Source organism: Cottoperca gobio, chromosome 21 (genome assembly GCF_900634415.1).
Source record: "Cottoperca gobio chromosome 21, fCotGob3.1, whole genome shotgun sequence".
NCBI classification, from domain to species: domain Eukaryota; kingdom Metazoa; phylum Chordata; class Actinopteri; order Perciformes; family Bovichtidae; genus Cottoperca; species Cottoperca gobio.
This window is the reverse complement of record NC_041375.1, coordinates 6,325,894-6,348,117: the sequence shown is the minus strand read 5'-3', so window position 1 is coordinate 6,348,117 and position 22,224 is coordinate 6,325,894. Positions and strand designations below refer to the sequence as shown.

The 22,224-nt window shown below is 40.5% G+C and overlaps 1 protein-coding gene across 8 annotated transcripts in view; it reads right to left on the bottom strand.

The window, feature by feature from the left end:
- obsl1b (obscurin like cytoskeletal adaptor 1b) overlaps positions 1–21,258 on the bottom strand; it is a 37,023-nt gene extending 15,765 nt beyond the window's left edge. For 2 of the 8 annotated variants that reach the window (XM_029458567.1, XM_029458568.1), the window contains exons 1-23: positions 20,937–21,258; positions 18,414–19,519; positions 16,865–17,134; positions 16,021–16,281; positions 15,559–15,870; positions 15,162–15,428; positions 14,669–14,944; positions 14,213–14,488; positions 13,672–13,947; positions 13,096–13,371; positions 12,523–12,786; positions 12,061–12,333; positions 11,882–11,956; positions 8,222–8,497; positions 6,020–6,295; positions 5,000–5,278; positions 4,565–4,840; positions 4,054–4,329; positions 2,656–2,913; positions 1,974–2,249; positions 1,598–1,870; positions 774–1,049; positions 402–677 (exon numbers count right to left, since the gene is read on the bottom strand). In XM_029458567.1, coding sequence (XP_029314427.1) covers positions 402–677; positions 774–1,049; positions 1,598–1,870; positions 1,974–2,249; positions 2,656–2,913; positions 4,054–4,329; positions 4,565–4,840; positions 5,000–5,278; positions 6,020–6,295; positions 8,222–8,497; positions 11,882–11,956; positions 12,061–12,333; positions 12,523–12,786; positions 13,096–13,371; positions 13,672–13,947; positions 14,213–14,488; positions 14,669–14,944; positions 15,162–15,428; positions 15,559–15,870; positions 16,021–16,281; positions 16,865–17,134; positions 18,414–19,422 — 6,577 coding nt within the window. In that variant the 5' untranslated portion in view covers positions 19,423–19,519; positions 20,937–21,258. The remainder of the gene's footprint in view (positions 1–401; positions 678–773; positions 1,050–1,597; positions 1,871–1,973; positions 2,250–2,655; positions 2,914–4,053; positions 4,330–4,564; positions 4,841–4,999; positions 5,279–6,019; positions 6,296–8,221; positions 8,498–11,881; positions 11,957–12,060; positions 12,334–12,522; positions 12,787–13,095; positions 13,372–13,671; positions 13,948–14,212; positions 14,489–14,668; positions 14,945–15,161; positions 15,429–15,558; positions 15,871–16,020; positions 16,282–16,864; positions 17,135–18,413; positions 19,520–20,936) is intronic. The other 6 variants (XM_029458569.1, XM_029458570.1, XM_029458572.1 and 3 more) reach the window with 6 other exon arrangements.
- Positions 21,259–22,224: the final 966 nt, after the last annotated feature.

The following is a 22,224-nucleotide window of genomic DNA, read 5'->3' as shown; positions in this document are numbered from 1 at the left end:
ACAGAGCGGAAGAAAGGAGAGGGGAGAACTAAATAGAAACCGCGCCGCGCATACAATCTTCCCGCGCCACGCAAGCACGGTGAGCGCCCCTCCAAAGCAGTAAACCTAGAGGAAACACTGAAAGGTGTTGTTATTATGTAAAGATTATCCTGCTGAACAAAACATGTAAGTACCATAAACTTGTGTTTGCCACAGAGGGTTATTTTCTGCAATACTCCAATGGAAAACTTTTTTTTCCCGAGGGAACAAGTGCGAAACATTGCCGGTCGGCCTACAAAAATACATCATCCCTGCACCTCTCTATACACAGAACTTGTGAAGATACAACCATCAATCATCTTTTCAGGGCTTTAAGAGCTCCATATCATTTTGGAGTCATAACTTTAAGAACGATAACCTACCTTGCACTTTTACATGGAAATCCATGACATCATCCTTTGCATCGCAGAGATATTGTCCAGCATCTTCAATTGTTAGTGAGTGAACGGTTAATTGACGCATGACACCATCCTCAAGGATGGTGATATTTCTGGAGTCTTCTACTTCTTCCCCATTCTTCTTCCATGAAACCTCGGCATTTGATCTTGAAACCTCGCATTCTAGAACCAGAGTCTCCCCAGCCACTTTGTCGACTCTACCTGTCATCTTCCTTGGACGTACAAAGCGAACAGGAGGCTCTGTGCATTTAGAAAATGTTGTGGTAGAAATGAATAAACACTGACAGAGCAACACATTCAGAGGACCTTATTTTTTCACACTTTAGTTTTCTTTACCTGCTATGTTTACGAAGAATGTCATGGAGTCATCTGCAGTATCACAGACATATTCTGCAGAATCTTTGACAGTAGTTTCTGGTATAATAAGTCTTCTGTAGACACCATCCACCTCGAGGATAAGGTTCTCATTCTCCTCCACTTCAAGTCCGTCTCGATACCAGCGCACAACTGCATTGGGCCGTGAGATTTCGCAGCTCAATACCATCCTCTCAGAGGTCTGCTGACACAGTTCCATTTGGGACTGACTTGGAGACACAATCCGCACTGGAGGTTCTGGAAAGTGGTGTTATCATTGCTCTTAGTCATCACTCATTAGTTTAATGAATGCTACAAGATATATGCATTGTTTTCTAGGTCTCATGCATACACTGTATCACCTGCAGGACTGTCTTAGCATACATCTGTGATCCTGGATGATTAGTTCACCCCTAACTTTGGCAACTTTAAATGCGTTGGTATGCTTCAAACAAAGTGCTTGTCAGATCATCGAACAGCATCGGAAATTTCCTCCATACGTTCCAAACGGTAAAATTGGTGTGGTTGCGTCTGACAATTTTCTTTCCAAACTTCCCAAAACTGATAACTCAACAAGCAGGCTCACTTCACGTAGCGATGGGCCCGGTGTGTGGGGGATAATAAACGTGCCACAGTCATTACTTAACTATTTGTCTTAGTTAGACACAAACTTCTTTGTTTGAAGCATACTGCTGCATTGAATACCACAATCTACTCGTTATACTTTTGGCTGTTACAATACTGAGATACCTACATATACAGTATAAGTGTGTATGATACACTGTGAGTAGTATCAGGGATTTTACCTGTAATACTAAGGTGAAAGAATATTGAAGCGTCAGCTGTATCACAGACATATTCTCCAGAATCTTCGACTCCACTAGAAATAATCTTCAGTCGTCGATAAGGTCCTTCAACCTTGAGCTTGATGTTTTCACTCTCTTGCAGCTTTTGGCCGTCTTTGTACCAGCTGACGACGCCATTTGGACGAGACAATTCGCAGCTCAGAATAATTTCCTCAGGGACATGACGGTCAAGGTGAACATCCTCCTTTGGGTAGATTATCATCACCGGAGGTTCTTTGGAAGAAGAATACACGATATTAACCATTAGCCACTGAGTGAATTTAAGTGATTTGTGAGTTTTTTACGTCATGTATGATAAGTTAAGCTATTTTATTACCTCGTATGTTAACCTTGTACATAAGAATGTTGTCTCCTGCACGGCATGTGTATGTGCCTGCGTTGGACAGTTGGGCTGAATGTACTGTCAGATTCCTTTTGGTGCCCTCTGCTTGCATTGTGACATTGTTGCATGGTTGCATTTGAGTTCCATCTTTGTACCACTTGACAACACTGTTAGCCCTTGATACTTCACATGACAGAACAAGCTGTTCTAATTCCACAACACTCTTGAAAAGGTCCTCCTCGGGGATATCAGCAAATGTTACTGGTGGCTCTGCAGAAAACAGTAAACAAAAGAAGTAAGTCGTTGCTTGAAGGTAGCATTCCTTGTTTATGCTCATGCATGTAGTAACCCATTGGGTTTTCACAGCGTAGATATGTGGGTGTTAATACACTTTTGCAGCAAAGTGAAGAAAATTATTGAAGCAGCGCACAGCTGTATTGCAGCTATCATAGGTGTGTTGGAAAAACCAGTAGACTCGTCAAAATACATGCTATTAAATATGAAGCACGCATATGAAAAGCAACTAAAGTTTAAATGAAATTAGGAAATTTAGAAGAAAACCAGCTGATAAATTATGAGGATAATGAGGATTTGCTTCCTTTTTAGATATTAGAGGTCATGAAGGTGAAGACTCAGCAATGACAACATCTTGCCAAGAAAAAGCTTAGTATATCACCTTTCACCTCCACATAGAAATTGTTGAAATCTGAATCATCATCAGTTATACAACTGTATTCTCCAGAGCATGAAGACGGGGCAGATTTCATAAGTGTCTTCTTATTGCCGTCTGAATCGATGTTTGTTCCAGATTTTGGCAAGAGGTTTATTCCATCCTCACACCAGCAGGTCTGGCTTGTGGGCTCTGAGATCTCACACTGTAGATTGATCGGGCTGCCTGCTTCAACAGATTTGCTCCTCTCAGCCTCTGGAACAGCTGAGAATCAAACTGGTGCTATAGGAATTTCAATTCATTGAACAGTAACTAGATAGTATCAGATTTGCTATGTTATGTAATTTACACACTGAAGGCTGTAAAATGTAACGTTTTACTCCAGATTGAGCAGATGGTATGAAAATGTTATCGGTACGATAACGTTTTTGCCTACACAGGTTGGCAGTGTGATCATTCGGTTACTTATACGGTGCGAGAGCATGCAATCAGTGAGCCAGCAACATTTAACTTTATTTTGCTATCTGTCTATTTGTTGATTAAATCGTAGTTGTTAACAAAGAACATGTACAGCCTTAATGCCCTTTCAGATCAGGAGGCCTGCAGCGTCTGCAACTAATCCTTCATAAATCTTGCCAGAGTCACACAGGGGCAAGCGCAACAATCTGCTTTGCATCCTGCAACAAGTGGCAAAGTTTGACATGGTCAGATATTGGGAGCCACAGCATCACACCACAGCTGCCTGTTTACAAACCTAGCAGACATAGCAAATGTGTCATTCATTTGGAGTTGTGTTTGTGGTCTTTGAGCTTTTTAGCTCTGTTTTGGTCTCCATCAACTCCTAAGGAAAATATCTGGCTCTTTAGCTAGTCTCCCATGCTAGGAACATAGAATGTATTTATTTGAGTTGTAACCGTAGCCTGCTGTATTAGGCAACAGGGTGGTTGAGGGCAGTGAGACTGAACTAAACACTACAGTTCCTGGCTGTAAAACCAAAACAATGTGCTGAAAAACACAAAAGCTCTGTGGAGCTGAGGGAAACTGCAGAGTCCAGTTATAACTTGATGTGGTTTGTTACTACGAGCAACCCCTTTCACATTACATAGTAATTTGATCCACTTTTAATATAACATTTTTGTTTTTGCAGTTTTACCGCCATGCTCTTAAAGTCCAGTCTGAAAGGGCCTTTAAGCATTAGCTTGTTAGGGCAAGAACAACATTAAGCTACATATCACTGCCACTGCTTAAAAAACAATTATCAATATTGGATATCGGATCCTTTATGTACTTATCTATGGTACACCTCATCTTAGAACATTATAGAATACAATAAGTTGATCTAGTAGCCAAGCATTCACTGTAAGAAGTTAGTGATTCTGACAAAGCCCAAAATACTTAGATCACCTGCAACATCCACCTTGAATTCTATACGGTCATCTGCGGCCTCACAGCTGTACACCCCAGAGTGTCTGACTTCTGCTGATGTAATAACCAACGCTCTCAATTTTTCTTTTGTTTGGATTTCACAGTCACTCTTTGGAAGTAGCTGTTTTCCTTCCTTGTGCCAATAGACTTGGGCAGATGGCTCTGAGACTTCACACTGCAGCTTAATTGGGCAGCCTGCTTCAACAAATTTGTTTCTTGCAACCTCTGGAAGTGCTGAAAACCTCACAGGAGAGGCTGGAGGGTATTATAAGATTTGCAGAACACTGTTGATAAGCTGTCAGAACATCATTTAACAAGTACTTTTCATCATCAAACATATATACTATATAAAGCTCTGTGTTTTCAGACAGCGTTACAGAAAAACTCTAAATACAATTTGATGTAATTGTGCAAAGAAGTGTACAGTTAAGGATGATTAAGGAACCTGGAAGCTTATTAATTAAAACTGAATACAATACAAGAAAATCACCTTCAACGTCCACCTGGAATGTCACAACATCATCAGCGAGGCTACAGCTGTAAAGGCCAGAGTCAGAGACCTTAGCAGAATGGATAATCAATTTTCTCAGGCTGCCATCTCTTTTCATATCGAGGCCAGTTTTGCAAAAAAGCTCCACCTCATCTTTAAACCAGGAAACCTGGGCGACAGGATCCGAGACCTCACACTGAAGGACAATTGGACAACCCATTGCAATCATCTTGTATTTCTCTGACAGTGGGATTGGCATGATCTGTGGCGATCGGCCTAAGAAAAAGGAATAACAAGGGTTTTGCATAAGAGATGAATAATGGACAAAACACACTGTCCTGCCAGTCATTCCATGTTCTCATGAACATTTAAAACATATAATAAGACAGACACGGTATGTATGATAAGAAGATGGTAAGGATGGAAGTAAATCACCTTCTATGTCCACTTTAAATGTGATTGTGTCATCTGCAGTTGAACATTCATACGTGCCACCGTGTACTTTTTCAGCTGAGTGGATGAGTAGAGTCCTTGTGAGACCGTATGACTGTATTTCCATATTGTTTTGTGGTAGGAGTTTCATCCCATCCTTGTACCAGTCGACATGAGCAGAAGGATCATGAGAGAGGTCACAGCTGAAGACAACGGGAGAACCTTCTTGAACGGACTTGCTCCTGTCAGTCTCTTGAAGCTCTGAGAACTTCACAGGTAGTGCTATAGGTTTCAGATATTGCAAAAAGAGTGTCTTAATAATCTTCATAAATGTCATTTCTTGAAGTAATAACATTTCCAACCTACTGTGTATTTAATTAAAAATAATTTTAAGATAAAACAACATAACCGCATACAACATAAACACAACAATGAATACAAAAATACAAATAAATTCAAAGGGCTAAAAGAACAAGAATCAAGTTCTGAATGTCAAAGTTATCCACAGTTATTGTACAACGATGTCCAACGCACAGACAAAAAGCACATAAAAGACAAAAACCAGAAAGTGACAAAGTGATTGTTTTTGGTTAAGTATTCAATTAGTGTCTTCAATGAAAAAGAACAAGACATGTGAAACGTTAGCTTTCTTAAGATTTTGGACATGCATAATAAGAAGCTGCATTTGTGAAGCTGCACGTTTTTGGAGCGAAGACTTCGTATATTTAATTTCACTTATTTAAAAAATGTATTTCACTTATTTAAAAAATTAGCACATGATTAAGTGTGATGGGGAGTTGTTTTTCTTTAAGATGACATTATAGCATGCGATTTCATTAACATAACAAATTGAACTTTATTTCAGGGGAAGCCTTTTGCTTTTTAGAAAAGTAGTTGACTAAATTAAATGAGCGCAAAAATTAACCATTTTCTGTTAGGTGATTAGACAACTGTGACTTCATCAGCTGCTGCTCCAGTTAGTTGGCAAGACAGTAAAAGCGCTACAGGGTTCCTGAGCATCACCTTTTACTTCCACAGCAAACTGGATGTCATCATCCTTTGACTCGCAACGATAAACGCCAGTGTGAGCCTGCTCTGCTGATGGGACAACGAGACTCCTCAAATTACCCTCTGACTGGATGTCTACTCCATTTTGAGGTAGGAGCTTTGTTTCATCCTTGTACCAATTGACCTGTCCAGTGGGGTCTGAAAGCTCACATTGTAGAGCAATGGGAAAGCCCGCCATGACAGTCTTTTTCTGGTCACCCTCAGATAAAGCTGAGAACTTCAGAAGTGGAGCTACAGGATTGAATGTAGAATAGAATTGGTCAATAAAACAGATACTGTTATTAACCAAAGGCAGCAAAGCACAATCCTGAAACTAAAGGCTTAAGCAGCATATTAAATCATTAAACAATTGATTCAGTATTTATAGAAAGATTATTAGCTTTTAAACTATATTTTGTACAGTTAACAAACATTGAAAATCTAGTAGACCTAAAGTAAAAGTAAAAAAAAAAAAGTATTAAATTATAAAAATATCTGAATAATAAAGTAAAATGTGAAATTAATTCAATTGACTTGACTTATTGAAGTAACTCATCTTTGGGCACAATGACTAAAATGTGAACATTTTATGGACATAGTCTTGACCCCCCCAGTAAATGTTTTATTTTATTTCTTTGGGTATTGCTTATGTGCTTGAATGGTTCAGCACAGAGTTTTTCCTGCATTTCTGTTGAGGTTGCGGCTGGAATTATTATGAGGAAATTGAGCCTTGAAGGTCTCATCTCTTATCCGAGCTAAAATCTCTTCTGCTAGCCTCTTCTAAAGAATATATTTTCTCCTAGAAGATTTTCTTTTGTCAGGCTTTCTGAAAAACTATGTTTTCCAGGAGCTAAATACACAGAAGCGTGTTAGGGCCATTGTAGGTAAAAATATATATATTACGGAAACATGGGAAGGGGGTAATGTTCAGAGAAAAAAACTAAAGAAATTCCGATATCATTTTTTAATCTGGTTTAGAATCAAGGAAATACAGTGGCATGCCATTGTTTCGTCAGCCTATTTTTGCGAAACCCCAATAGTCTGAAAAATGTCCCCCATTGGACCAAAAGGCCATTTGTTAACGAGATATCAAACAAATGGGGCTTTTGGTCCAATGGGATATTTTTTCGGACTATTGTGATTTTGAAATAATGGGCTGTTGGAACAATGGGAAATCCCTGAATCTGTAATCATTAAATATCCAGACTTTAAAGAGACATTCCCATAAATTGGGCCTATTCGGAAGTAAACAACATACTAATTTAGATGGGATGATAGCTTATGTTTATCAGGAACTACAACACAATGGACAGATGAAAGGATATTGGATTGGATATATGTTCCATATTCCACACCTCTTCAGTAACGTACGTGTGTCATTCCCTGTGTACCAGTGGCGTCTGGGTTTTGATGAGGTTGATCCAGTGAAGCGATGTGGTTCATTAACAATAACCCCACTATGTTTTCTCTATTTTTCCTTGTAAATTGGTGAGAATGTTGGAATTTTGTATGACTTTATAATCTAAGAGAATATTCAAGTATTTTGAGTACATTTTATTTTATTTCTCCTTTTTGTCTAGCCTCGTCGGTTATTATTTGGAAACATTGTGAACATTTAATGAAACGCACGAAACGCCCCAAGAAAACACTCTTAAATGTTGCTTGGGATCAGGAACAGTGGTCTGGCTAGTTGGTCAGATATGTATAAATAATGTTCCCTAGCCAAAATGACTCTCTATCATCACTGATAGGTGACATTGACATCAGCTATTTAACTTGTTACTATCAGACATATAAAAAGGGGGAGTACATGGAGTCACGCAGTCTCGGGTAAGGTTTTACCATAGCTAAGTGATTAGCATCATTTAGTATGTCATTACTTTAGTAGGTAGGTTTAAGCTAGGGGCTGTATTTAAGGGGTATTCTGTACAGATGTCATATGATAACTTTAACAGTAAACTGATGTCATCCAAATACTGCTAAAGGGAGCAAGTGAAGATCTTATGCTTTAAACGCTATGGCAGTGTCTTAATCTATGCTGATGTTCTGTTTATTGAAAGAAGTGGATTGTATTCATCCAAAGTAATGAAATAAGAAATTACTTTCTATAAGCAAAGTAAATGCTTTTGACCCTGACTAAAATCTATTTGCAGAACAGATGAAAACAACTTTTGTCACCTTTAACATCCACATGAAACTGCATTGCATCATCTGTTGTCGTGCAGCTGTAACTCCCTGCATGAGACAGCATCGCTGCCTGGAAAACCAGCGTTCTTATGGAACCCTCTGCCAGCATGTCTTGCCCAGCTGCTTCACGTAGTTTTATTCCATCCTTGTACCAATTAACTTGAGCGTTAGGATCTGATATCTCACATTGCAGCAAAATGGGTTCATCGACTTCAAAAGACTTGTTCCTCTCAGCCTCACAAAGAGTTGTAATTGTCACGGGTGGAGCTGGGGATGTTTGAGGTAACATCAAGAGAAAATTGCATCACTATTACTGACTACAACAAAAAATATTATTTTAAACAACAGAAAAGCAAAATCTTAAATCAAGATTAGTCATGCCAATACATCTTTAGAGTTAAAATAAGTAATAATAAAAGATGTATTTTATATTATTAGTAATCTAACAAGAGGTATCTTTGGTTAGACTTGAGATAACTAGGCATTCAAGTTAGGATTTGAAGCTAGTACTCTTTTCTTTAATATTTCTCACAGACCACCCAAGCTCAAAGTTACTAAAGACTAAGACTACTAAAGTAGTTTTGGTATGAACAAATTCAAGTAAATGTAGAAATTGTCAAAATGTAAAGGATTGCAAAAAGTAATCTCTTCATTTTACACAATATCAACTTTTTGCCCGTCCATTTTTTGTTTGATAATGCTAACCATTTAAATCACCTTCAACAGCCACCTTATTTGCAGTGACGCTGTCACTCCAGTGACTGTCACATGTCCTTGATAGATAGATCTCTTCCGATTGGACAGTAGATGTCTGCTTGATATAGTGAGGTTTTGCAAACTGGGTAGATGATCTTTGCCCAGAGTTAACTGTGCTGTCTACTCGGTCTTCTGAGGCCTTCATGGTGTGACAACACTCTGCTTGGACTGTTGTGGCCTGCATGGACTGAGACAGCACCTCTGAATAGTTTGGTACTGATTGCGCCTTCTGATGGAGGTCATCCAGTCTGTCATGCACAGACTGTCGCGAGTTGTAATGCTTTCTTGGTTGGACCGTTTCTGCCTCTAAATAGTTATATAAATCCAGTGATTTAGGGAATGCAGTGTTGGGTAAGTGTTGGGTACTGAGCTGCTCTGATTGGACAGTGGATGTCATTAGGAGTCTCTTTAACTCCTTTGATTGGTCAGTTGCAGTCCATAAGGAGTTACAGGTCCCCTCTGAATGGACAGCTTCAGTCTGTAAGCAATCAAGAAGCTTCTCTGACAGGACAGCTGACATCTGTATGGAACTACAAAGCTCCTCTGATTGGTCTACTGCAAATTCTGAGGATTTAAAAGGCTCTTCTGATTGGACAGTTGCAGTATATGAAGATTTAAAGGAATCCTCTGGTTTGACAGTTCCAGTGTGTGAAGATTTAGAGGGCTCCTCTGATTGGACAGTTGCAGTATGTGAGAATTTAAAGGACTCCGCTGGTTTTACAGTTGCCGTATGTGAAGGTTTAGAGGGCTCGTTGGGTTGGACAGTTGCAGTATGTGAAGGTTTAGAGGGCTCGTTGGGTTGGACAGTTGCAGTTTGTGAAGGTTTAGAGGGCTCGTCTGGTTGGACAGTTGCAGTATGTGAAGGTTTAGAGGGCTCGTCTGGTTGGACAGTTGCAGTATGTGAAGGTTTAGAGGGCTCGTCTGGTTTGACAGTTGCAGTGTGTGAAGATTTAGAGGGCTCGTCTGGTTGGACAGTTGCAGTATGTGAGAATTTAAAGGACTCCGCTGGTTTTACAGTTGCCGTATGTGAAGGTTTAGAGGGCTCGTTGGGTTGGACAGTTGCAGTTTGTGAAGGTTTAGAGGGCTCATCTGGTTGGACAGTTGCAGTATGTGAAGGTTTAGAGGGCTCGTCTGGTTGGACAGTTGCAGTATGTGAAGGTTTAGAGGGCTCGTCTGGTTGGACAGTTGCAGTTTGTGAAGGTTTAGAGGGCTCATCTGGTTGGACAGTTGCAGTATGTGAAGGTTTAGAGGGCTCGTCTGGTTGGACAGTTGCAGTATGTGAAGGTTTAGAGGGCTCGTCTGGTTGGACAGTTGCAGTATGTGAAGGTTTAGAGGGCTCGTCTGGTTGGACAGTTGCAGTTTGTGAAGGTTTAGAGGGCTCGTCTGGTTGGACAGTTGCAGTATGTGATGGTTTAGAGGGCTCGTCTGGTTGGACAGTTGCAGTTTGTGAAGGTTTAGAGGGCTCGTCTGGTTGGACAGCTTGCAGTATGTGAAGGTTTAGAGATCTCCTCTGATTGGACAGTTGCAGTTTGTGAAGGTTTAGAGGGCTCGTCTGGTTGGACAGTTGCAGTTTGTGGGGATTTAAAAGACTCCTCTGACTGCAGAGTTGCAGTTTTTAAGGAGTTAAAGAACTTGTCTGATTTGACTGTTGCAATCTGTAAGTGGTTAGTAAGGTCTTCTGACTGGGCAGTTGAAGTATGTAGGGGATTACCTAGCTCTGACAGGACAGTCAGCATATGTATTGAGCTATGTAGCTCTTCCGATTGGACAGTTAGAGTCTTGAAAGTGGATTCCTCTGATCCAACAGTTGCAGTTTGTAGAAATGTACAGAGCTCATCTGTCTGCACGAAATTATCAAGCTCTTCAGATGGGGCTTTTGCATGCTGTAGATAATAAATGAATTCCTCACCTTGTGATTCTGTGGGCTTATTAGTGTGGTTGTTTGTGTCAGATTGCATTATTGTTGGCTTTACAGAGTTACAGTAAACTGGAGATGTTCGTTGATTGACGGAGAACTCCTTTGGCTGTTTACTTGGAATCCAGTCAGTCATATTTTCATATGTTGACTGAGAAGTTGGCATGTGCCTGGAATGTTCTTCATATGTCTGTGTATCTCCTCTCTCACCACAGAAGGTGCCAGAATTGCATTTTGAGGACATGCAGTCAACTTCAACAGGATAAGCCTCTTCAGTGGACTTCTTTTCTTGGTCAGAAGAGATCCTTGGCGATGTAGCTATAAGCATTGTGATGTACACAGAGAAAGGTTTTCAGTGGTTGATGGTCTCAATACTTCTTCTCATAACAGCATTTTACATCAGAGTGGGTTAGCATGGAGTTATGGGATAATTCATTGCAAAGACAAACAAGAAGATCGACCAGGTTTGGTCTGAGATTGAGTTCCCACATTTACCCCTTCAACTGACTCCTAATACTGTGCTACCACCAGTATGTACACTAACACCTTAAAAAACAAAAAATAAATAAATTTTCTTCTCTTTGATAAGAGTTTGTTGTCATTGCAACGGTGAGAAGTTCGGGGCAGCAATGTGAATGAGAGGATCTTGTGATGAATAAGACGAAGCTGAACTTAAAGAGTGGTTAGCTGCTTGTTGCAAGCAAAGATGGCTGTTAAAATGAAGAGTTAATTGACAAAACAAAACATATGTTAGTATGAAGAGCAGCTACTCAGATACTTAACACCCACATGTTTGATTAAGAGCCAAACACTGCAGGAAATTAAATGAGACCTAGATTCAATATGACAAAAAGCACGTTTCTAAAGGAAAAAAGATGCAGTTGCCTCAGATGATGGAACAGTAAAATACACCACTATTGTTAGTGGCATTTATGAGCTGGGTTAAGATGGATGACTGATGTTGAAATATATCAAATCACCTTTGACATCCACAGTGTATTGGGTAGATGCATCAGCTATCTCACCAATCTCGTCACCATAGTGACACTGCTCTGCTGTTTGGACAAAGCCAAAGAGAAAACAATGAGCCAGGGGATAGCTTCACGTATGTCACTAAGTACTTGATTCTTAATTGTGCAGGTACAATGTGGAACACCACCTTTCATGTCCACATTTAACTGTGCATCAGCAGATGTTTCACAGCCAAACCTCTCATCACCAGACAAGTCACGTGACTGGAGGGGCAAGGTTTGGCTGCTGCTCTGTGATTTACAGTCAGGCTCCCTTTGTGGGTAGATCTGGGTTCCATCTTTGAACCAACAGGCTTTAGCAATGGGATCTGAAATCTCAAATTGCTGAACAATTTGGCAGTCCGCTTCAGCAGACTCAGTCTTCTCAACATCCGGACCAAGCAGATTTGTCGGAGATGGCACTACAGACATTCATTGGGGGGATAATGTCAGTGTACATCATCCTAGATGTTAGAAAAAGTGACTTCAAAGAGATATTGTCAAAACTGTCCGATATTAGCTCTGCATTATAACAACAAATAGGAAGACAGACCAAAAGCTACACAAAGAGTTAGTTAAAACTAAAATTGAAAGCACATTTGAAAAATCACCTTGATTGTTTACTATTAATTGTGCAACATCATCTGCTGTTGCACAATAGTATGCTCCAGAGTTTGAAGGATGAGTTGCTTCAATAACAAGGGTCTTCTTGATGCCTCCCATTTCAAAATCAGGCTCTTTTTTAGAATCAGGTTCTTTATCTCTCTGCCATGACGCCAGTAAAGCAGGGTCTGAGGTTTCACACGTTGGTTCAGTTGGACAGGTTGCTTCAAGTGATTGCGTCTCCACAACCTCTGGTGAGGGAGCCATTGGAGCTAAAGATGATGATTCATATTATAATGGCAGACTTAACAGTGCATATTTACACTCTTATTAAGAAAGGGGTAATAGGTTCAGGGGAACCAATCTGTTATAGCTAAGACCAAATTTAAGAAGAAAAACTCACATTTTCAAGATGACATAGATTTTTTTCACTATGATTTAAGAAACTGTTAAAACTTCAAACACAACACCACTTGAACACAGACAGACACACCGTTATGCATATTGTACGTGTAAGTTGCATCTAGGCACCAGAAAGCTCAAGAATTTGCTTCAAGATTCAATCAATTTAAATAAATCACCTTTGATATCCACAGTGAAGTGAATAGTGTCTTCACAGGTTTCACAGCTGTATAGCCCTGAGTGCAAGAACTCAGCAGATGGGATAATGAGTCTCCTCAACGTGCCATTACTCTGTATATCCCAATCATTCTGCGGGGAGAGCTTTATACCATCTTTATACCAGCAGACAGGCACAGTGGAGTCTGCAACCTCACATTCCAGCTCCAAAGGTTTGCCCGCTTCAAGTGACTTGGTTCTCTCAACGTCAAAGATAGTAGAGTACGTCACTGGTATAGCTAGCATTGGGAATTCAGGACAGCTAAATAAAATCAAGACTGTGGGAATAGATGCCTTGCAAAAATTGAACTGCTGAGCAGAAAATGAAAAGGGCTTTGGAGACTTTTAATTCAGGGCAATGCAGTCGCAAAACAAATGATTATAACTAATAACTACCTATCGCATTAACAGTTCTTTAAGGTTATGTGCATTAACAGTACTTCAAACCACATATAGTACAAGCAGGGAGTATTAGTGGCATCTAAAAAGAGGAGGTGGGGTTATAATATTAACGCACAAGATAAAAAGTGTAAAATCACCTTTGATCTCCACTTGAAACTCCATGGAATCATCTTGTGTGGAGCATCTGTACACACCAGAGTTGCTCAGCTCTGCAGACTGAACAACTAATGTCCTTGTGTTGCCCTCTGAGTGGATTTCTAATCCAGAGTTTGAAATGAGCTGCATTTCATCCTTGTACCAGCAAACATGGGCCTCAGGATCCGACACCACACACTGGAGTACAATAGTGCAGCCTGCTTCGATCGACTTGGTCCTCATTTCTTCAGGAATTGCTGAGAACTTCACAGGTGGAGCTATAGATATGTTTAGATCTTATATCAACCTTAAATCAACCTCATGACAGCCCTTAAGATTATTCATCATAATATATTTACTTGACTTTACTACATTGCAAACATGCTGTAATGCAGTCAAAGAAAGGGTGACAGCTTAGCTGCACTTCTAATGAGTGCTAAGAAGAAAGGCAACAGACAACATACAAAAGACTCATCAAAGTTAGTTGCTTTGCTGAGAAGGAGCCAGTTAATGTTTCACATCGCTTAAGGTCAAACAAATCACCTTTGATGTCCACACTGAATGTGATGGTGTCACCCTTTGTCTTGCAGCAGTATAACCCAGAGTGGAAGACTTCTGCTGAATGGACTATCAGTTTTCTCGCCACACCGTCAGTTAGAATATCTACTCCAGTTTGCGGATGGAGCTTTGACCCATCTTTGTACCAGTGCACCTTGGCAGAAGGATCTGACAGCTCACAGCTTAAAACAATGGGGTAGCCGGTTTCGATAGTTTTGTTCCTCTCAGCATCTGGAATTGCTGAAAACCTCACAGGTGGGGCTATGGATATTTAGATATTTTAATGGATCGTTAAGTTGTAAATGTTATATGTTTTGATAAGTCACACTCTAAGAAAAGACTAAATGCATTTTTAGATAAGAAAAGAAAAGGGGGATAAAAGGTGACACTAAAGATGGTTAGTGAAAGACACCAGCATTGTAAGAAACTCACTCCACTCACCCTCTACTTCCACATTGAACCTGATGACGTCATCAATGGCATCACAGCAATACACTCCCGAATGTGAGAACTCTGCTGATTGGATAACAATTCTTCTCATGGTGCCCTCTGATTGGATATGCAGACCCTCCATTGTTTGTAATTCCACCCCATTCTTGTACCAGTGCACTGGAGCTGCAGGGTCTGACAGCTCACAGTAGAGCACAATGGGGTTCCCAATTTCTACAAATTTGTTTCGATCCATTTCTGACATTGATGAAAACTTGACAAGAGGAGCTGCAAATTTTCGAAAAACAATGAGAACGTTTTACATAATTGAGTCTTTTCATTTAGGATAATGAACTCAAGGATACAGTACATTAGTGTCATCTGGCATTGTTGGTGCCAAACAACATTTGCACATTTGTCCAAATTCCAGTAAAAAAAAAAATATATATCTCTTAGGCCTACAAATACTCTACTCAAGCAAATTATGTCAGAGACACATACATACCTTGAATGTACATTGCTGCAGAATCTCGAATGCTATAGGCAATAAATGTGATCTCGGCTCCATTGTCTGTATCGCGTACTCCTCGAATGCGAAGAGATTGGTGTGTTCGTGAACGGCGCATGGAATAACGTTCATCTTCCTGAAGCTGAGCACCATTTAAGAACCATGTACCGATAACTGAAGCAGAGAGCTCAATAGAGAAGAGGGCATCTTGCCCCTCGGGCACCAAGGCATCCTGCAAGGGAGCTTGTATTCTGGCAACTGGAACTGGAAAAGAGAATCAGTTTAAACATAATTTAGCAAACCATATCATCAACCATGTTGTGATTTCACTAATCAAGAAAAAAAGTATGGCATCCTTGATTGAGCACAGTTGTTTTAGTATAACTGAACTTACCCAAATGAACGGCTCTCGGGAACTCAACATTGTTGCTCTTTCCATATTTGTTTACACTGCAGATGCGAAATCGATAATCTGCTTCACATGGTACGCTGTCACCAAGGATCTCCACAGAGGTTGCAGAGTCAGTGGTCAGGCACTGTAGCCACTCCTGTGATCCAGTGCCCACTTCCTGTCGATCAAGCACATATCCAGATGGAGGGTTCTTTCGTGAGTCCTGAGCAGGAACCCATGAGAGAAGAGCTGCATTAGCACGCTCTGTGTTGATCTGCACACCCACTGGACAACTGGGAGGACAATGTCTGGCCGCTGAAACAGGAAAAAGCCATTATACATCAATGTCTCTTAAGTTTGGAATAACTTAGACATTTATCAATTAGTAAGTAGTAATTAATAGATCTTAATATTTGTTGTGCAAATATTGTATTTGGAATACTATAATCTACAGAGGGGCCATACCTTTCACTCGTAGCTGAGAGGAAGTCTTGGATCTGCCTACAAGGAAAGTCACAAGGCCAGAGTCTTGGGGCATTGTATTGACGAAAACCAGGATGTGAGTTCGACCAAAGGACTTAAGGATGGTCTGATGTGTTTCACGCAGCTCTACGGCATCTTTGTACCAATGTATGTCCATTTCTTCTTTTTCCACTTCAACACAAAAGGCAGCATTTTCGCCTTCCAATACATCCACTTTTCTTGGAAGCTTCCGTAAAATTGTCCCTGCAAGGAAACATTTTGAAAGTGAGTGACTCCTTAGTACATTAACAGAATGAGGAACTTGATTATCTAATGGAAAACAAGGAACCTTCAAACGACAGAACAACATATGTACTTTGTAATTGTCAGAACCACACATATACCGTACATAAAGGTTAGGGAATGATTGCGGTCATGGTTAAAAGAAGCATTGTCGGTAGGAAACACAAAGTGAACAGCGAGTCCAACCACTTCCACCTCTTTTATTCCGCTATAGGATTTTCCAACTTGAACATACACATATGTTGTTTTGGGCATTTCCTGAACTGACTGATGCTGTCATTTTTCTTGGCAGAACAGGCATATTGGGCTTTTACAATGATATAGTGTTTCCCAATTGGCACTGGACAAAAAAAAACATAGATGAAATGTATGACAAATTAGGCATTAGGGTTGTCACAGTTTAAGTTAGATCAACTTTGGTTTTGATCATCCTAAACATAAATGTAAGTGTCTCTTCTGAACCTTTACCTCTTTTTATGTATATAAAATAAATAATAATATGGTAAAGGTACCACAGCTATTTGATTATTTCATCCTGATTTACCTTTCACAGCTACCTCTGCAATGCTTCTGCCCCCGTCGGGCATCTCGCAGAGGTAAATCCCGTCATCGTCAACATCAATGTCACGGATAGTTAGTCGCCGTTTTGTTCCCCACTCCTCCATTCCATATTTGTCCCCTGGCTGCAGTCGTCTATCCTCCAGATACCATGTGATGGAAACAGAGTCCTCTGGAACTTCACACTCCAGAACAGCCAAATCTCGTTCCCATACTTCCAGATCAATGAGAGGCTGCTTGAACCGCACAGGCGGCTCTGTCAACAAAAAGGAGGAAGCACACCATTATGATTAAGCCAAAATGATAAAAATCAAGTTAAGTAAAAAAGAAATAGCTTAAGATGTTCCTATTAACTTCCATCAAGAAAACACAAGTGTGACTTGATCATTGTAAATTCCTCAGGCAAGATGACCCTGCGAAAACACAGCACATCATCTATGTGCTTGGAGTTAACAGTGTAAATTGAAATATTGTTGTCGTTAAATTCCAGTCAAGCAAACGATATGAGCAAAATCATGAGACAAGTGGCGCATTTAGTTGAGGAATGTAAAGGCCATTAACACATCAGGGTGTTAGATAGGAAATAAACTGTTTGTAACCGACACCTTCAGACAGTACCAGACAGTTGTAAGCAAAAGAATGTGGACTGTATTTAGTAGTCTGTGTGCAAAGATCTTCATTTCCTTATCTTACTAACCCTAACTAAACACACACTGATGAAGTACATTCCCCATATTCCATTTTAATCGCCTTTAAATCTACTCTCTAACCACCGCTGATATCCTTTCTCAATGTTACTGTCAATATCTGACTGACACAGTACAATACTGTCTGTTGGTGCCATGAGTTTGGACTCTGGACTCTGGGCCATGTAAGAAATATGATCCCCTTCCCAAAGACTTCGATCACATGGACACCCCCCTAGACCTTTCACAAGCTAAGTGACTTTGCAGACATCCTGCTGCTGTTGGAATCCACCTCAAGCTGATGAACTTTGCCGGTTTAGATATTTCGCAAGTTGAATTTCAGATCATTACATTTCAATAATCCTCCAGTTGACCAGGATTAAATTGCATTTATGCAGCTGGTGTCATATCATTTGACAACTGATTATATATGCATCTTACTGGCCTGCTGACCTGCCCTTTTATGAATTTATATGGATGATGATGATACAAAGACATATACTTGACACGTCACGGTGCAAAATAAGATGTATATATGTTTTAAAGCATCATAATAGTTTAATTTTGCCTTCCCTTTCTGTCCCTACATGATAAATGATCTCAGAGTACATCTTTGGAGATATTTCACTGATATCATCCCTGCATCACATGGACAGAAATCTGATCCAAGAACACAATACACCCTCACTCACTCACTCACTCACTCACTCACTCACTCACTCACTCACTCACTCACTCCTTTACTCGCTGCAAAAAGCATCACAGGCTTCAACTATGTCAGTCTGTACTCTTTAAAGTGAACCTACATTTATTAAAACTCTAAAGCCATTGCAAGTGATCTTTACTTACCCTTTACGGAGAGGTGTACGGCACTGAGGGTTTGCCCGGCAGTATTTGACGCAGCACAAACATAAACTCCATTATCCTTCTGCTTACAGTACAGAACTTTAAGTGTGAAGTATCCTTCTCTGTCCTCGTATAACAAATAACGCCTTCCAGACAGTATCAGTCTGCCATCTTTCCTCCAAATGATTTCTGGTTTGGGTTTCCCAGTCACAAAGCAACGGAATTTGGCATGTTTACCCTCTGTCACTGCAAACATTTTCACTTTAGTTGACACGGTGTCGTCTTTGAGCCTGTTTGGCAATTGCCTACCACTCCTCTGTTTTCCCTGGTGGGCTTTCCAGTGGCCATTTGTGTAGCCATTACGATTTCCCTCTTCCTCATGTCCTGGGCCTGCATCAACCAGCAACACAGCTCCTGCCAACGCTTCCCCAAACTCATTCCTGGCTTTGCATGTATATACACCTCCATCTGGAGCACGAGTCTTAAAGATCTTGAGCTGGAACCATCCACCATCCTGGAAGCCCACACTGAAGTGTGTGCTTTCAAATATTTCATTGAGTTTCCTGCCATCCTTTTCCCAGACAACGTCTGGTCGTGGATTTCCCCAGAGTTTACAAGAGAAGACGGCATCATCCCCACGACCGGCGCGAGTGGAGAGGGGCTTGATGAGGAATCGTGGCTTATTTTCCTCTCGTACCTCCATCTCTTGTGCTTCGCCTTCCACCTTCAATGTGGCCGCTGCGTATGTTTCCCCAATGCTGTTCTTTGCTTTGCAAATGTACTGGCCACTATCCTCAATGGTCACTGCTGAAATGATCAGATTGTAAACATTTCCATCTTCAAAGACCCTGTATCGCCCTTGTGGGTCAATCTTTTCATTGTTTCGCTCCCAGATAACTGCAGGCCCTGGATCCCCACCAATTTGACACTTTAGGACTGCATCAGTTCCAGTTTGTACCACCACAGGTCTTGGATAGGCAAAGAAGCGCGGTGCGCCGCCAAACACATCCATTTCTGCTTTGTTGTCAGCTTCACTAAACGTTAAGCAGTCCAGTAGAGGAATTAGTTATTCACTGGGGAAGACGGTCCAACTTCTGCACTGCAAATTTCTAAAAAAGAAACAACAGATGGATTACTTTAATATCAAACTGCTCGTGAGATTGAGATAATATTGGAATATAAAAATAGCTACATTTGTTCTCACAATTTAGCCAGATCATTCATCCTTATATGTAACTGTATATAGTATGTGATAAATGTATACTTTTAGCATTCCTGTTGTAAGGAAATGAACCCTAATTAACAACGCTCTGCCTCCTTTACGAGCATCTGTTTCAGCACAAACGGATGGTATGATTATTAGGGCTAATTGAATTAGATCTGTCTGCATGAGAGAAAAACGTGGGCTATCAAGTGAGAGGGGGGGACAGACTAGTCCTATTGCAACGGCAGCCACAACACATAGCCAGTACAGCTGGTGCTGTATTTCAATGGGAAAGTGCTTAATATAGTACGCCCTAAATAAAGACCTGCAATGGAGTGTGTGTCAGGTATCACAAAGAAGGTTCTGAAACCCACATGCTCACACAAACACAGGCCGAAATCACAGCCTGCCACCCGAGAAACCTTGTAGTCAAAATGTACTGTGCACATGTCACTGTTAAAATAAAAACTATTTTGACAGTGACATTGAAAGAAAGTCTTTTCTCTGTCTGTCCTCATATAAATAAATAAATATCACTTTAGGAATCCTAGAATTTTTGTTTATATTACAGTTTGTAATTCTCTCCCTCCCACTGAAAAGTCCCTTTTGACCATTCGGGTAATCTCAATCTAAAGGTTTCCTTGGGAAGCGTCTTAACGTCAAAGAATATATATATATATCAGTAAACTGGGTTTGTGTTTGGGGACAGCTCCAGAGTTGTAACTTAGTCTTCTTGGATGCAGGAAACCAGTTTCAAGTCTCAGATGAGGTAATCTTAGGATGTTTCTGAAGCCACCTATTTGTCCATCCATGTGACATAGGAGCTTTTACTGAAACTATATATTAATGACAATAAAATGTTGTTATTTATTGTTAACACCCCATGGTCACATACTGTATTGTAATTGTTCACACTTTTTAAAGTATTGTCAATCCTTATTGTCAAAACATGATATAAAGCTGTTATGTAATTATAGTTTTTCAGATAACACTAAACTTTGTAGGTAAATGTAATTAAATATAAATGATGCTGGCACACAGAAAGTTTAAGCTAACAGTTTTAAATGTATAAATTACATTGTTTCTACATTTTGTATAACCCTTGAATACATTATTTGTTATAATTGGGTCTTTAAATTATATAAATTGCTTGAAAACAGTTGTTTTATTAACGCAGTTTGGACATTGCGTTGAAAGTGTCTTCAATATTCCCTCCGGAGGTTTAAAGAGAGGAGATTAACCCCTGTGTTTACTTGTCTGATTTAATTGGAATGACCTCTGCCCCTTGTGAAGCTGCGCTGTGTACCCCTCACATGACCTACCTCGCTTCAGTCGCCGGGAACAACCGTCAACATACATTCCGCACTTGCAATCTCTCGTGGAGGTAAGAAGCAATGCCACCCGTCTCCTGAAGGCTGAGCAATGTCCCGAGTTGACTTCAGATTCAGAAACATGCTCTCCTCAAAGGTCCCAGGTTGTACTCTAGTACATCTTCATAGACTTTTGTCCGGTCCGAGGAACTGAAAACGGAACTTCAGTGTACGCACCAGCTTCCCGTTTCACAACTTCAGAGTGGTCCCCCAAACTCCGTGTTGTTCAGGCCTTAGACACCCCAAGTGTCATTGTTCGTGCAACACCGTTAAATGCTTTTGCAGCTGCTGCCGTCCCCTAAAAATACTGGCTGCCTTGATGACAGCAGTGAAGATAAGTCAGGCACTTCCATTCACTTGCCAGCAGGGGCTAAAGATAGTTCAGGTGGCCAGTGCATGGCAGACTGCTTAGCTTACTTGAGGCTTTGCAATACAAATGGAAGGAGAGGAACACGCTTCTAGTCTCCAAGTATTTCAAAGCTCACCTTCATTAAATCTCATACAATTGAGAGCTGATGTTTTTATGATTTGTAAACACTGTTAACCTCAACATGTCTATATTTATCAGCATACAGTTCTGAAAACAGTCCAGCCTCGCATAATTGAATAATTACATGGGATAGAAGAGGGGAAGCCTTTGCTGCTGCCGCTCCCTGTACCATTAATACTTCTCTCTGCTGATACACACGTATGTTGTGATGTGGTTGTAGGGTTGCCGTTGATTGGGGCTGAAGCTACCCGCTACCATCAGAACTCACCAGAATCTGCAACTGAACTCTCTGCAGTCAAATTATTATACGTAATGTAGGCGCCAGTGTTGTGACACGAACAGCTTAATTCAGTGGATATTTGCAAAGGTGATGTGTGCAGATGTGTTTCTGTCAATGCCATGTTCCCTTGCATACCTTTGACCTGCTGGATGTGTGTGTCTTCAAGTCCATCTTGGTCCTGGAGCAAGGATCACGTGAGTGTTTTGCTTATTACATTATCTTACCTGTTAGTATTCAGACCATCAGATCATTTACCGACCAGGTATCTTGAGCACAGCTATATTATCTACTCTTTCAGCATTGTGTGAACTGTGCACCTATATTTAACTTGTCAGTATGGAAAGCATCTCCATCCCATGCAAAGACCTGCATGTGGCAAGTACAATGGAGTTCATGTGCTCGGTCCTACTGGCTGTTTAACTGGCTTTGGAATACATGTGCAAGGAAACTTCTTCATTTTGAATAGGTGT